Source organism: Rutilus rutilus (genome assembly GCF_951802725.1).
Source record: "Rutilus rutilus genome assembly, chromosome: 5".
Taxonomy (NCBI): domain Eukaryota; kingdom Metazoa; phylum Chordata; class Actinopteri; order Cypriniformes; family Leuciscidae; genus Rutilus; species Rutilus rutilus.
This window is the reverse complement of record NC_140213.1, coordinates 7,274,870-7,292,670: the sequence shown is the minus strand read 5'-3', so window position 1 is coordinate 7,292,670 and position 17,801 is coordinate 7,274,870. Positions and strand designations below refer to the sequence as shown.

The window sequence follows — 17,801 nt, the reverse complement described above, 5'->3', positions numbered from 1 at the left end:
CTAATATATCCATGTAACAATTCAGCCATGAATACTATATATGTTGTATATACCAATGAATGTTAACTTACAAAGGACCTTCCATGACGAAATGTAAAGGAGCTGAGACCAGGGAGCAGCTCCGAGGGGTTTGACATGTGATGGAGGTGTCTACCACCCAGGAGGAGGCGGCATCACTAATCATCAAGGTCAGAGACATCACTCTGCTGACAGGGACTACACAGGTCTATATATGTGTGAACTCTCTGCTCTCATTGAAAATCAATGGCAATTTTTCACCCTCTGAGACCGGTCAGAAGTAGCATTCCTTTTCTTTTCTTTTTCTTAAATACAGTGATTTATAGGAAACCAAATATTGGGTACATAAGTTCTTAGGTAGGTTTCTAATATTTGCTCTCTTTTTTAATCTGTTGGTACAGTAGCTTAAATGTGTCTTGAAAGCACAGACTGGGAATATTGTTAAAGCCTAGGGCGATGTAGAAAACATGGATGAAATCGTGTGATTTACTGTATAATGCAGCTATTCACAGAATTTGGCAACATTTGGATGAGTAATTCGAAAGTAGGGCTGTACACTTAATCAAATTGCCATTATGGACTAGTGTCTGTGAGTATTAACCTGCAAAAAGACTGCAGTTTATATATGAAGTCTGCATATTCTGCGTGTCTCGGAGTGAATGAGCGGCACAGTTTGGTCTGCTACTCATACTCATGTATGCATGATGCTTGTGGTGTTTTTAGCATCTGCTGTGTCACTATATGAGGACATGAACACACAAACTTTACCTCCAGATCTGCTCTGAGAGAGCACTTTACATGAGCATTTCACCATTTTATTTGATAAAACTATCGTCAGATACACAGAAACTCAAAGGCCTTCACTACACCAAACGCCAAAATAACGGTTTGATCATTAAAAAAAATAAAAATAATTTAAACTTGAAGAAATGATGACAGAAATATGTTAATATTGTAGAATATACTACTCAATGCAATAAGAACAAAAATAATAGCATGTGCATATTTGAATATATATATACTGTATATATATATATATATATATATATATATATTTAACAAATATCACACAATTTCCCATCCATGTTTTAATTTAAACTTTGTTTATTACTCACTATGTTTGCCAAACAATGAAAGGAATTGTTCAAATTTCATTTGAATACATTTTAAAAGTTCCATGTATTAATTTGATTACCAATGTTTTGATAATACATTTGTATTACACAATCCATAAAAATTCAAACAGACAACACAAATAAATAAAAAACAACAAAAAAAAAGTATTTATAAGTGAAATAGTGCCAGATACCATTTGCACCTCAGTGTATTGTAGTATATTATGAAACAGTATAATACCATATTCAGTGTATATAATTATATTTGTTAAAATCATAAATGGATCCTGCCTCATTGGGACATTACTTGTTTACTCAAACCTGTAAGAATTTTTTTCTTTTTTTTTTCTGCTGAACACAAAAGAAGATATTTTGAAAAATGTCTGTAACCAAACAGTTGATGGACCCCATTGACTTCCATAGTAGGAAAAAAAATATATACTATGGAAGTCAATGCGGTCCATCAACTGTCTGGTTACAGACATTTTTCAAAATATCTTCTTTTGTGTTCAGCAGAAAAAATAAATTCTTACAGGTTTGAAACAACTTGAGGGTGAGTAAATGATGACAGAATTTTCATTTTTGGGTGAACTATCCCTTTATAGCCCTACCCCTACCCGTTTTATTCCCTCTATTAAATACTAGTTAGGCACTTGTCCACTTTTCAAAGATCTTCGTAATTATATTTATAATAAATGATTCTCCAAGCTGATATGCGATGGGAAAAGGAAGAATGAGTTTAGAAAAAGGCGGATTCGAACTCAGCTCAGTTGCATCAAAAGCTTACGTCAATCGCCTTACTCTTCACACCACTGCTCCAGTACCCAACTGGATTTCTCTTGTAATTTTGTGTGGCTCAATCAGACAATGGTGGACAGAATTAGTGTAAATAGCCTCTGCTAACAAGACTGGATATTTGGTGGGCTGTAAACAGACAATCCCAAAAAAAAAAAAAAAAAAAACTTAAAAAAAATAAAATAATTCAATTGCTAAAATAAATGCAATTGATTAAAAATCCCTTTTGATTATTAACATTTAATTAAACCATCAAACAGAATCCAGAAATATTAAAATGGAAAAAAGAGAACAGAGCATTTATAGGGCCCTATACACAATAGAACATTTATTCACATTAAACCATAAAGGTTTTATAGAACTTTAAGAGTGTGGAAGAATTGTGAAGTGTGTTCCAGTAGTGCCATAAAAGTTCATCAGATCCTCTCTTGTGGTAACTCAGTTGTTACCACAAATGGACTTTCTATTGTTGTCTCATGGCTACAAATGTCAAAACAAATAGAATTTTCAATTAGTTTGCTCACCGAACGCCCATAACTGAGCAATCATAGCAGAAAGGCTGTCAAAAAACGGCCCCTGTGATTCTTCTTTTATGACCGACAAACAGGCTGTCATGCTTTGGAGATGGGTGGGAGACCATTGCACTTGCTTGCCAGCGGCTTTTGAAAGTTTATAGCACATTACAAACCTATTGATCACAGCTCTGGGCAGGCCTGGTGCTCTTACAGCAGAAAAGTTGCCTGTTGTCTGTAATGCAGTTGCACTGATAGGCCATTATTTTACTCCAACATAATTCAATGCCCTTTATACCGCATGCTATCACAACAAAGAATAATTTTGAGTCCCCTGGGGTTTGGCCTTAAAGTGTTTGCGGTGTCATTTCTACTGCTGTGAACTTTATGTATCTCTTTCTAGATGGCACTAGATTCAGGTTATGTGCTGATTAGAAAAGTTAAGTCCGATGTGCCGTCCCGAAAGCTTTATTGCTCAGAGATTTCACCGATGTGAAGACTTGATGGAGTTCTCAGCTGTGTTTTATTTAAGCAGCCACTGTGTTTCTCCTTAGAAGTTTAAACGATTGCTGACATGGAGTTTCAGTTCATAGGCCCAATAAATCTCATGGTCTTCAATCATTTGTTGAAACTTTTGTTTTAAAGGTACGTTTACAACGATGTACTAAAAATGGAAAAGTTTTTCCTTCTCATAAAGACGACACCATTGTCAAAACGATCCGTTTGTCATTCACACAGATCCGCAAAAACGACTAAAATCGCTGTATTATACTGCCAGGCCAGTAGTTGGCGATGTCACTTTGTAAAGAAACATTAAACACCTACAGTATAGACTGAACACGTTACACGCGTGCGCATGACTTCACCGTATTCACAGATTAGCATTGTTGTAGTTTACATGGGAACGATAACGCTATCTTTTTTAAAAAAAATTGCACTTTAAATCCCGTTTTCAAAAGTTTGCATTTGCAGGCCCCAAAAGGCCGTTGTGATTAAACGCTCAAAACGCATACAATATTTACAGTTTTTAAGTTGAAAAAAGTGTAGTGTAAACGGACCCTAAGACTTTGGTATCTTTCCATTAGTAAAGTCTCAGCAAAAAACTCTTGCATGTTGCGCTACATGGATCTCATTGCTGTCTCGGAGAAGATTGGAGATATTAAATTTGTGATTTTTCCTTCCTGGATCAATTCAATAAGAGAGTGTCCATGATATATAAAAAAATAAATATTCATAAAAGTTTCCAGGTTAAAACACATTATTAGTTCTAAGTTTTAGTTCTCTTTGAATTCAAGTAGGTTAAGATTGTTTCTGAAAAACCTTTAAAATATTGTCTTAATAAAAAAGAAAAGAAAAGGAATTAATGTGCACATCTTAATCATTATTCAAAAAAAAAAAAAATATATATATATATACTTTTCAAAATACAAAGCTTATTATTATTATTATTATTTAAAAAAAATTCTTTCTTTTTTTTACAAATGTCAATAAATCATTCAGAAATATGATTACGTTTTTTTAGGGGGCAATATGCTTTGGTTGCACATAATCATCCTGATCATCATAGAAGACATCACTGTATGTATGAATTTCATTGTTAATGTATTTTTGAGTAGGAGAATATGAGCAACATATCACTAACTCTTTTTAGGGATGCCCCGCCTTATCTGAGGCAAGAAATCCCATAAGAAAGAAAAATCATCTTTTTAATATCTCGCATCTTCAAACCTGAAGCACAGGTGTTCCATAATCCAGATCCTCAGGCACTGATCAAAAAGATCATACCTTAAAGTTTAATGGAAAAAGTTGTTTCAATATATCCTGCGTTCCCTCTCCCAGCAATGCGTTCCCAAGTTTAATTGAATCTTCCAGCATGCATGGCTTTGCCACTGTAACACCATCCTGCAGGGGCTAATTGAATTTCCTTCTGTATGCTTAGCTATACATTTTGAGAACTGGATCGATTTTTCCATCCCTCATAGAGCTAGGTGTTGAACAAGGTAATTAATAAGAATTGCCGTAACAAAGCCTTGCTCCATCTCTCGCCAGGATGACAGAGTAATTTCAGCCTTTTCAGGACCATACAACTCTTTACACAACTGGACTTTTTGATTTTATCTTTTTCTCTCTCTTTAAAGTGAAAAGTTTATTTTGTGAATTAAAGGAGGAAAAGTTTGCAAGTAGTGTTTAATTGCAAAAAGTCATTTCCTTAATGACTAACAATACTGAGTGCAATTTACTCTTAAAACAAGTTTAATGGTAACAAGTCTAAATACCTTATATAATAATATTTTAATTTATATCTAATATAAATCAAATAATTTGGTGACATTAAAGTGATTTTTGCATTGTTCATTGAATAATACTTTGCTAAGAGAAAAACAAGAGAGAATTGCTAGTTTTGTATTGGTAATCCAGCATGAATTCATTTGATCATCCCAAAAGCTTTTGATTTGAAATGTTCTTATTGGCTTCTTGGTGGAGTCAGAGTGCTGCAGTCGTGACGTCAAAAACCTGGAAGACTAATTTACCCCTGGATCCCTCAGATGTTCCTATGGGTTTTTTAATTTTATTTATTTTTTTATTATTATAAGTAAAATAATGTATAAAATATAAATTACACGCAAATTTTGAAGCTGTTATGTTTATAAAAAATAAGAAAAATATTATAAATGTTTATAATAAGTAACTTGATAAGAATGTTTATCCCAATGTAAACACCCCAGTTTTGTCAACTTATATTTGCCATAGCTCTTATTTTACTAATACATTTAAATACCCCATTATAAAAACCCTTCTCGAGGGAACCAGTGGCGGGTTTTGGCATCATCCCTGCACAGTGGCGTCATGCCCATTCAAAGTGATTTTTCACTGATTTCACAGATTTTTCCTCCCTGATAATTTTTTTGTGGGATTATTTGTGGTTGACCTGGAAATTTTAACTTGATCAAAAAGTTATGGATTTGATATTAGCTGCGAATTCAGAGCATTAACTTAAGTTGTGTCAGTGTAACGTTATCGATAGCTAGCCTAGTCTAACTGTAAACTAGTTGGCTAACGTTACTGCCATACAAAGCCATAGTAACGTTATCTGATCGGTTTTGTGTCTCCAGCTGGTTCAATTGTTTTCAGTTTCATAGAAACGAGGGTGTTAAATTTGTTGTAGGCTAACTGCAAAATCCAACCTAACGTTGTCAAGGCGTCGACTTGATGTTTCTCCCATAGACTGTTATTCACGGTTCTTCACGGATCAGGCAGCTAATTCAAATGCAGTGAAAAAAGATAGGCTACCCGTAAGCTTTTCTGTTAGCTCATAAATTACTCTTTACAAGTTCCTTATTTAAAATATAATAATGAGCAGTGTAACTACAGTATTTCAATGATTTTACTAAAGTAATGTTACATATTACATTTTATTTGATTACTTTTTTACATTTCTGTCAAATATTAACCATTTTCAAATAAACAGGGTAGTGTTAACCTTATTCAGCACTGAAATCTGTCAAACTTCTTTCAAAGTCCTTCATCACATATTAATATTAAAATAACTTAATTTCAGAGCACCACAAAGTCAGACCTCAGCACCTTTATGTACCTTTAATGTAAGATCGTTCTTAGGTCACATACCAATTTAAAATCATAACATAAAAACTGCAATGGTACTGTTTTTAAAATCATGTGTAGTAGGCCTAAGTGTACAGTAATTGTGTGTGTAAACATGCTTTAATGAAGTAGACTTCAAAAGCTTTTGAATTTGAGCTTACAGTTCTTTTATCAACCTGTCTTTTACATAAACTTACAAAATAGATACTTTAGTCCTCAGATAGAGGAGGGTTGCTGCTAGCTCCGTTAAGGTATTTCTGTCCCTCCCAAACTGCATTGAAATGGTATGTTTAGCAGCCAGAATTTAAAAAAATTCAGGGGGAGAAACCCCCTGACCCCTCCTAACATGATCCATATCACCCGTCAGAAAACAATTGCAACGTCTCAGATTGTGCCCCCCCAGAATTTTGGCTTGCATGACGCCCCTGTCCCTGCACAACTCTATCTTAAAAGAGAAAGTCAGAAAATCACAGTATCCACAGTGTATCTGAGGTTCCTAACAGGAAAACTGCATTTGGAATCTTTTCTTCATTGTGTGTTGTGTTATGTAACACAAAATGATGTCTGGCTGCTGCATTAAAGCAATTGAAAGCAAGCCCAAAGGGCAGCTACAGTTTTAGGAATAAAACTCGTTGCAGAAAAGCCCTTTCTCTTTCCTTACTGTATCTTTTATGCCCTTTTTTTCTCAGTATGTTGCCTTAAAATGATCTGCAGATTGGGTAAATCAAGTGTCATTTTGAATAGGAAACAAAAATGCTAAACTCAAGTAATTTATTTACACAGACACACACATGCACGCACGCACGCACAAAAAAAAGGCCAGTGAACAAAAATATATTTGTTTTTTTCTCTAAAACTTCAGTTGAATGGTTGAGCTTTGTCAAAAACAGTAGATTAAAAAATATATATATATATATATATATATATATTTTCCCATCATGCTGATGAAAGGGTCCAAGTTTTCCTGATAAATAATGGCATCCAATTGCAACCGATCAGAATCAAGCATTCAGCAGATATATAATTACAATTTTGACTGTGTTTTTTTAGTTGTTTCTGTTGAGAACATCAAGACTTCTGAAGGACAGACCATAATCGTCATTTTAAGGGGGGATGAATACATTTGATATGTTTAAAACTATTTACTTTTCATAATACCGTAAAACTTCAAATAATAGCCCGGGCTTTTATTTTCCCAAATTGCCGAACTGCACTGGCTTGTATATGAGACTGGCCTTTAATTTACCTTGATAGTCAGCTGCAAATATGGCTTGACCCCAAAAAAATTCTAACAAAAGGTTTCTCAGTGGTTTACAGTAGTATCAGATGTACTTAAAAACATACTAAAAGTTTACCAAAGTTTGACTCCAAGAAAGGCCCCATTTTCAAAATGGCGGCCGTCAGGAATTTCCCTTAAGGCTAGACACTACAGGTAAATAGGGTACATTTTTTAACTAGCAGATATCACCTTGAAACTTTCCCAGTTGATTGTCTACATTAAGATGAGAAAAAAATGTATTGCAAGTTTTCTGTAATTTAATGTTTAAATATGCAAATTAGGCATGATCAAATTAAATATACGCTTATTTGCATATATATATATATATATATATATATATATATATATATATATATATATATATATATATATATATATATATATATATATATAAACAAAAAATGAAATCTGAGTATTGGATAAAGCCAGGTTCAAAATAATTTGTTCATTGTGTTCACATATTAGATGGGGAAAAAAATTACGGTGTATGTGATGACAGGGTGCAGGGTGCTCCAGCAATCGCAGAGCAGCAGGATGATTTAGAATGCCAACTTTTGTTGAATTTATGAGAAATCTACATACGCAAACAGACAAAGTGTAGTAAAATAAAGACCTAAATGTGTATTTCAGACTCTTTTTCGCCACAAGTCTGAAAGAAGACATGTTATTGAAGACAAATATCCCAAAATCTCAAAATTGACCAGTGAAAAAAAAAACGATGCTTATGCCTGCTGTGTCTCGCCTTAAGTAATTGCATATTTCTCCTTTCTCATATCTTCATATATTGCCTAGTGTTGGTGGTTTCTGTGATTTATAACCATTTTTTTCATTCCAATAAAGAATAAATTCCTTAGAACTGTGTGGTACTGTCAAATTAGTCAAAACAGTGCTGCCACGTGAAGGCATGTGCTGATTGTCTGAACCCATATAGAATCACACCAATTCATTGGCTGATGGCGCGGGCGCCTCCTCAGTGGCGCAACTTGAGAGCGGAATGACGTGGACAAAACTTTGGTGACATAACCAGGTCTAGGCCATAGAAACACCTTCACAAGACCTGGGGCAAACTCCATACAAGGCTCACTCACAGAAAGAGTAAGAATCCGGTCCGGAGCTGACTCCAAGGGTTCAAAGGAAGGCTCTAATAGCCCCTCCAGAACAACTGATAAATCCCAGGTGCGGACACTAATAGGATGTGCAGGCCTCAAGTGTCTAACTCCACGCTTAAACGAGGAGACCAGACAGTGTTTACCTAAGGGGACCTCGTCTGACTCCCGATAGGCAGCGATAGCTGACATAAACTCTAAAGGTAGTTGCAGCCACTCCAGCCACAAATTTATCCTGCAGGAATTCCAGCACTGAACCGACCGGGCAGCTGACAGGATCCACTGCATGAGCTGAACACCAAGACTCAAAAACCTTGCACTTAGAGAAATACAGCAGTCTAGTAGAAGGCGCACAAGCGTTATCAATGGTCTCCTAAACATCAGTGGGAAGACCAGACGCCACTGTCGCTAGCGATTGCCTCTTATCGCCCACAGCCTCCGTATCTCGGGTCAAGGATGCCAATTCCTGCCCTGGAGCTAAGACAGCAGATCTCTCCTGATAGGAATCTGCCAAGGGGACTTCTCCACCAGGGAGCTCAGTTCCGAGAACCACATCTGAGATGGCCAGAATAGGGGGCGGATCCCACACTCCCTCATTCTGCAAAGGACTGCAGGGATTCACTTGACCGGAGGGAATACATACAGTCTCAACTCCAGCCACGGATGAGTGAGGGCATCTATCCACAGAGGTGTCGGATGAGCTGAGACAGGGAAAACCATAGGGGGCACTGTGTCGAGCTCTGCGACGCAAAGAGGTACGCCTCACCAAACATTCTCCAAATCAGAGCCACTGTTTAGCAGTGCAACATCCATTCCCCCGACTTGAGCTTCTGTCTCGACAGAAAGTCCGCTGCGATGTTCAGGTCCCCTGGAACGTGAACTGCTCTCAGCGAAAGAAACCTGTCTTGAGCCCAAAGGAGGAGGCGGTGTGCATGCCTGTCGAGGGTGCGCGACCACGAGGGATTTACATGGGACACCACTGCCATGTTGTCCATCCTGACAATGACATGAGTCCATCAGGGCCGGGAGAAATTGATCCAGGGCCAGAGTGACAGCTTGCAACTTGAGGCAATTTATGTGCCACGAGAGAAGCTCGCCCGTCTAAACATCGTACGCTGGTCTGCCCTCGCACCCCAACAAGTCAAAGAGGCGTCCGTCGTGACAACCTGAAGTAAAAAGGGGGAGTCTTTCCACCTCCAAAGAGCGTGAAGGCAACTGCGCGACACTCTCAGCAGGCGGAAGGCAGACCAAGAAGGGCGGATTCCCCTGAGTTTCATCCAGCACAGGAATGGAGGAGTTAAGACATTCTTCTGAGCATTCAACCTGAGACCAAGAGACCGGAGGTGGTGGAGAATAACGTCCCTGTGACGAAACACCATCTCTCTGGAATGAGCCAGAATGAGCTAGTCGTCTAGATAATTTAGTACACGGATGCCCTGGAGCCTCAAGGGGGCCAGAGCTGCATCCATGCACTTTGAGAATGTCAGCGGAGCCAAAGCTGGACCAAATGGAAGGACCCGATACTGATACGCCTTTTCCCCAAAGGCGTATCTAACCTGAGGTTTAGTATAATGCCACCTTTATACTCAAAAACATCTATATAGTCCAGTCATTTTAAGCCAAAATGGGGGGCAACCTTGAACAAATTGCAACAGAAGCAAACTCAACTGATTTTGTATCCTCAATATGTCCTGAGTAAGGGAAAGAAAGTTTCGAAAAAGACCCAAACATAGCCTATTCATGCGACTATTCATTATTTTTCTTACGTGAATAGGGTAAAAAAATTAACCTTTAGATATCACCATGAAAATTACTGAGTTGATTACTTGCATCAAGACAAACAAAAAATGTATTACAAGTTTTTTTTTTAATTGTTTGTTAACATGGACAAACGGTGCATCTTTGTCAAATAATGAAGGAGTTTGAACATTTTAAGGGCTTCCTGCCCATCTTGGACGCCATCTTGAAAATTACACCTTTCTAGTGGTCAAACTTTGGTAAACTTTTAGTATGTTATTAAGGACACCTAATACTACAAAAAACAGCTGCAAAACCTTTTGTTAGAATTTTTTTAGGGTTTGGTGTTTTTTTTCCATATATGCAGCCGCCTATGAGTTGTCATAGACGTGACGTGGCGCTGTGCTTCTCGTACGGTGTGCGACCACCTTTAGATTATTGGCAGCATAAAAAACGAAATGATGTGACAGCCATGGGCTGAACAATACAAGTTACCGGTAATATCCATCGAGCCTATGAACTAGTTGCCAGAAACACATCAACAAGAAAGAATGAAGGCTACTCTGTAAAACAACTGCAATCATGTGATACAAAAGGACCCTATTCATCACTATCATCATCACCGCGATCCTCAACTACAAGTTCATTGGCGAATTTCTCCTCCTCGTCGCTCTCCTCCACTTCTCCCTCTCTGGCCTCCGCTAACTCTGCCTGCCTAGCTTGTGCTAACAGCTCCCGCCCAGATGCGCAGGGCTCTCTTGCGTGCGCAATCTGCTCCACAGAAATGGCTTAAACAGACGATCTGACGGGTTTAGAAGACTAAATACAACCCGAAAAAAAAAAAAAAAACAGACCGGGCCTCTATTTGAGACCGGCCTTTATTTATCCAAACCTGTAGCCACACCAGGCGTGTAAAAGAGACAGGCGTCTATTTGGGACTCGGCTATTATTTGAAGTTTTACGGTAAGATAATGTAATAGTTTATCTAACATATCTACACTGTAAAATATGACATCATTAATAAGTCATGAGGACATACGTAAGGGATAATGTACATCCAGCTGGTTGTTATATATATGCACAGAATAAACCCAGACTGGGTGAACATGGTCTTGCATCACTCTGAAGGGGTTTATTATGCGATAACAATCGGCTGGATGTACATTATCCCGCTTATTATACGTCTACTTGCCACGTAAGTAAATAATTAGACATTAAATATTGATCTGAGTCGAAATATTTTATTAGCTCTTTAAACGCAAAGCTTCCACAGACAAAGCAGTTGCTAAAAGAAAGTTCAAACTAGACTGACATTTAAGGGATATGGTACAGTCATACCACTTATTACATGATAGTTCACCATATAAATAATTATGGGGATGAGAGATATTGATTTGAGATGAAAATCGTTTTAAAATCATACCTGTTTGTTATCTTATCTATTACAGTGTACAAAACAATCGTCGCAAAATGGCAGCAGCTTATTCCATTACTTTAACTCATCAAAATAATTGAACCAATTTCGGCGTAATGTTTTTAAGCTATAAAAGATCAAATTAGCCCCCCCCCCCCAAAAAAAAAGAAGAGTTTAAGTCACTTACAGCTGAACTTTAAGTTGAATTAGTATGTCTCAAAAAATAAATAAATAAAAAATACATGATTTCTGCTTCCGATGCTGTTAAAAATATCTGAAGGACACTGAAGTGTGGCATATTTGCGGAAAGTGGCAAGCATTTTTCCCTCCAATTGGAGGTTTCAGACAACATGGACTTTTAAGTAGCCAGCAGGAAGCACAGCGTCTGAGGTCAGCGCGGGCCCCAAAAGCAGTCCTCCCAAAGTGACATGTAATTGCTTACACTGTCCGCGCTGAGTGTCAAGCACAAAGTGTGCGACGGTGTGGGGCGGTTTGCGGGTTTGGGGACATGTGCTGCCATTGTTTGATGTTATGTGAAGTGGTGCTCCGAATGTCCATCATTGTGGTCTAGAGAGAGTCAGCCAAGCGATCAGAGGCTGTTGGGGGGAAAAAAAACACCCCTGGGACAGATGCCTCGTCCTGTCAGGAGAGACAGTCATGGTCAGATAATAATGAAGACATCATGGGGGTTATAGATAGGAGTCTTACACAGTAGAGTCTTGAAAGTGTTTAGAGATTCTCACAGCACTAGGGGAGCAGCCATTGATTCTGCCCCAGGTTTGCATTATTGAGGTTGGCAGATTCTGTTTGAGGTTGGAATCCTAATGCAGCTCTGCCATTCAATTCGGGATCTCTGGAAGTCATTGTGCCTTGATGTTTGATGGAGTACTCAGCAGTTAAAGATTCATGAGAATGCATTATTCTTTTTTCTGCCTGCCTTTCTAGTACTATTGAATCAGCGTGTATGCATACACATTTTTGGGGCAAGTGTAAAACTTTATAAATCTGTGTTCATGATCTTGGATCAGCCAGTGATTGAGGATTAGAGTTTAATGAAAAACACTGATTCATCCAAGGACAGATCCACCCTTTCTTAGCAACAATGATAGTCATATAATTAGATCGCATCAAATCTATATTTCATATCACATATTTGGGACATGCCAATTACTTGTTGAAAGGGAATAAAACCTTTTTTTTTTCTAGACACGTAATATCAGATCCAAATGTCTTTCTTGGCTTGAACCCCAGAGTTGGTCGCTAGACTTGCAAAGAGAAATTTACTTTAACACCAGTCTTACATTTAAAACCAATATAGTTAGAACTTGTCAATTGTTTAGTCTAGACAGCAATGAGAATTAAAAGAAAATGCAAACTCAAGTATCTAAAAAAACAAAAAACAACTCAGTAATCCCAAATGTTTCTCCTCTACAGCAGGGTCCCTCAAATCCAGCCCTGTCCTGCACAGTTTAGCTCAAACCATGATTTAACTCACCTATCTGCAATTTTCTAGCAAGTTTGAAGACCTTGAAATGCTTGTTCTGGTGTTTTTGATTAGGGTTGGAACTTAACTCTGCAGGGCAGTGGCCCTCCAGGACCGGATTTGAGGAACCCTACTCTAGAGTTTCAGAAGAGATCTCAATAATGCTTCAAACTCTGCTCAGATTTGCCAAGATACCAAATGCTACAATCAAAAATCAGAGATTACATTACAAACTCCAGTGTTTCTCATCAAATTCTTCCCGAGACAACCATTTTAATTTTAAAGCTCTATACCAGGGGTTCTCAACTCTGGCCCTCGAGCTCCACTTTCCTGCAGAGTTTTGCTCCAACCCTAATCAAACACACTTGAACAAGCTTACTAGAACGGTACAGGCAAGTAAATTTGATCAAGGTTGGAGCTAAAGTGGACCTAGAGGGCCAGAGTTGAGAACCCCTGCTCGATACTCTCTTTCTGCGTGTCTTATGCTGCGTTCACACCAAACGCGAATAGAGCGTCTGGTGCGAGTGATTTCAATGTTAAGTCAATGTAAAGACACGTTTACGCGCGTCTGGAGGTCCTGCGGCGCGAATGAGGCATTTAGCGCGGCGAGGTGGACGCGAATCCACGTCATTCGCTCATCCAGAATGACACGAATTGAGCGTCTGGCGCGAATGATTTTATTTGGTGCTTTTTGTGCATTCACGCGTTTGACGCGAATTCGCGTCTGACGCCCGAGTTGAAAAATCGGAACTTTGGCGTCTGTTCGCGCCGCGTTAACCAATCAGGAGCCTGCTTGCTGCTGTCACGTGGTGAAGTGACGGGATAAACTCCCGCCCGGAGTCACTCATTCAAAATGGAGTATAGCAATATAGCAGAATATAATATTCAATATAGCAGTTAACTGAGTATCAGTATCAGTCATAAGTGAGTATATACTAGTGAGTATTACTAGAAAGAGCACTAACAGTGATATCCGTACCACAGTTTGAAAAACATGGATAGTTTTTTAATATTTAATATACTGTATTTAAAATTTCATATACATTTTCTAACCGAAGACAGGCGCTCTGCAGCTGGGATAGAGCGCCTGTAGTTGGTGTCCTGAAGGGTGATCCTCGCTCCGATGCGGTAACTCTCGATGAATGCTCGATCAACATCAGCCATCTTGCAAACAGACAAGCGGATTTCGCCTCGGATTTCAAACTTTTGCTTTTTACGCGCGTCAATTTCGCTCTGGACGCGCGAATGGATTCAAAATGTTCAAGCGCTATTCGCGTTTGGTGTGAACGCACAGTTAGGGTTATGTTTAGTTCTGTTCAGTTTGATTGTGTTTTAGTTTGGTTTTCCCTGTTCCCGTTTGCCTGTGTTCTAGGGGTCGTTCACACGACACCGTTTTCAAATAAAAACGAGTCACTTTTTTTTTGTGCTTTGGCCATTCATTAACTCGACAACGGCATTTTGGGTGTGAACCAAAGACGCGGTTTGAAATCGCTGGTGTTTCTGACATCACAAACTACCTTGTAACCAATCACGTCAACGAGTGATCGTCAACGAGTGTATCTCTGAGCTGGTGCGAGTGAGTGGAGGCGGGCCTAATTTGCATATCCATATAGAACCGCGTATACTAAATTAGGGAAGGGTGTAGAGTTTAATTCGAGCTATTTTAAGGTATAAATAAATTGTTTTCAAGGAAAAAACTTAAAAATATGTCCTTTTGGTGATCAAAGATGAGTTTTAAGGGATTACATTATTGTTTAAGCTTTAAGCCCTTAGTTCCCTTTGTTCAGTGTTCATTCTCTTAATACAATTAAGAAACAGTGACAAATCTGATATTTCAATGAATTGTACCTGAGGCCTCCATGAAGTCTTTTGAACTATGAAAGATCAACCACTGAGCAATACAATTTTCCTGGCTGCAAAAGCACTTGCATGTAAATCAATCCAACAACCCAATCGATTACACTCAGCACTCAGTATATGACAGCACAATCACCCAGAAAGCCATGGAAGCACACACATTCTTGCAAAACAAGCCAGGATACCATTAAACAGCAAGAATTAAAAGTTATTTATGACACGAGCGATAGAAATACATCACCCCAGCCACAAAGAGCTTTTCTTTCGCTTATTGTGTTCAGTTATATTACATTTCTTGGCCTGGTTCCTGTCTACAATAATTCTGTCATCTCCTGTATTTAGTGATTAAATCTAAGTTTTGCACGTCTGAACATAATTTGGATCGGTAGTCTAGTCTATGTAGACAAATTATGACGTGATTGACTGTAGCACATATGGTGCCACTGTGAACACTCTCACCCCCTGCTGGATATCAATCACAGTGCACCGCTTTTGTGATACCCTTGACAGTCGAATGTCGACATTTGCTGCCAACATTGACTGTTTTTGACACAAACTAGAGGCCAATCATAAAGTCAGAAACAGCTGCCGCAGTCTTCATAACATATTTGCCCCAATATTCTGCCAAAAAAAGGAAAAAAAGAAAACAGTGGCTTAACACCCACGAACAGCTGCTCAGTTGGGTTACATGAGAGAATGTGCATTTGCTGGAATGCATTATGTCTTGATTGTTTTTGCTGGCATTTTTGCATAAACAGTAAGATCTAAAAGTACAGTCCTATCAAGAGGGAGCAGAGCAGGTAAGTTCATGCACTTTTACTGAGCCTACATGCTAAAAATAAATGATTCTTTTAGCAGATCTTATACAATATTTATGTGGTTGGTTGACTGCATTCTCATAACAACCTTATTTACTTAGGAAAAAGTTAATGGTCCAATCTAGCTAGAAGCTAATATTATTAGCTTGTGGGGATCACTGCACTGCAGTATAGCTTTTGTGTTTTATCTGCTGAATACAAAGGGAACTGCTGCTTTCAGCTCTGATGCAAGGATTACAGAAGAAACCTTTTTACCTTCACACCTCAACAGCATTGACTGAAATTCACACATATATTTGCTCTCAGTCTCTAAGGTTGTGAGAACATAGCCTCTCGCAACCTTTGAGACAATGATGTTTTAAAGTGTTATTCATCTTGCCTTGCACACGTAAAACTGAAAATGTTTGTTAAAGGCGTTTCTTTTTGTAGCGTTCTGTTGCTGCCTGCTTTACTTTGTATGGATAACCGGTTGAATAGTTCACCTAAAAATGAAATATTGTGTCACCCAGTTAATGACTTTATGAAGAATACATTTTTGAGTGCAACTTTCACATCTTAAATTGCATAGAATCAAGTCCTTGCCCATTTTTTTTCTCTTTCAAATATACTCGGATATATGTCAAAATACGGAAGTCCTTTTCATTGCTGTGCTTCCAACACTGCCATCATCTTCTTTAAGTTCTAACCTCAAGTACCATGCCTTGTATAACATTGACTTGTATGCTGCTTTCATTGTGGAATATGTTGTCAATTTTAGGTCTAATTGTTTAGTAAATTATGTATATGAGTAAAAGAAGTAAACAGAGAATTCCACCCTGCGTTTTCTTCATGCTGCAGTGTAAACACCGTGATGTTTTCATTATCTGTGGTCAGCTGGTGCTGTGTCAGCATGGATCCTCTTATATTTGTGATTGAAATGGTTTATTTCTGATGGTATGAATCAAGCACTAATTGAGATAATTCACAATTCTCTTTCTTTCTGTTCTCCTGCAGAAAAGCCGATGCCTCAGGGTCCTCCTGGCGGTATATTTGGCGTCTTGGGAGTGGTGGCGGTTGGCGGTCTGATTGTAGGAGTGGTGGTCACAATATGTATGGTGTACAGGAGAGGAAAAAAGCCCCGTACAGAAACAGACAACGATCTGTAAGTACTTCCTTCACAGGTGACATTGATTGTGGGCACTTTTTGCAATGGCCAATTTTGTCCCCACCTCTTAATAAAATAGCTTGCACTGCTGCAGGAATCTATACAGTAACACAGGGGAAGCATCAAGTAGAAGTTGGATTTCATTTCAGTGAAATCACAAAGAAATATGCAAACAAGGCTGTTCCTGATGCTGATCTAATCTAAATCCATATAATTATATAATAATAATAATAATAATAATACCATTATATAATAAAAAATAAAATGTACATCAGGACTTAAATTATTTTGGGGCATTTTTCTAATCAGGTAGTCTAATCTAATCAATTTTTTTTTATTTTTTTTATGACATTACACACACACACACACCCACACACACACACACACACATTTGTATTTGCTTTTGAAAAATGAAAAAGATCTGATCAGGATAGAAAAGCTATTGTTACAAGGAACATTCAAATTGATTACTGCAAAATCAGCAGTAATGATAATCAAGTTATCGTGACCTCTTACTGCTTTTTACTAAATAAACACAAAATAAACATTTAAAAATCACTTAAAGGTAGCACAATTATTATAATTATTAGGCAGCAAAAAGAAACTTATACAACAAGTGCAATATCCCAAGACTTGATGCACAGATCTATTTTGAAACACAATATATAATATCTTTTTTTGTCCCATCCGTTATGATCATAACTGTCAATTATGGTTGTCAATATGAGTGAAACTTATGAGTATATGATATGAGTGAAACAATTATTTGAGTGAACAATATGAGTGAAACTTTTAACATTATTACTATAAACATGACATAATGGAAGCTTGTTTCCTCATTAACTCATAATTCCTAGAAATAAAGTCAGAATTGTGAAATATAAACTTGCAATTGAGAGAAAAATGGTCAGAATTGTGAG

At 37.9% G+C, this 17,801-nt stretch overlaps 1 protein-coding gene across 4 annotated transcripts in view; it reads left to right on the top strand.

Moving 5' to 3' along the window:
• nectin1b (nectin cell adhesion molecule 1b) overlaps positions 1-17,801 on the top strand; it is a 253,867-nt gene that overhangs the window by 167,809 nt on the left and 68,257 nt on the right. For all 4 annotated transcript variants that reach the window (XM_084408894.1, XM_084408890.1, XM_084408892.1 and 1 more), the window contains exon 6: positions 16,731-16,878. In XM_084408894.1, the coding sequence (XP_084265020.1) occupies positions 16,731-16,878 (148 nt within the window). The remainder of the gene's footprint in view (positions 1-16,730; positions 16,879-17,801) is intronic.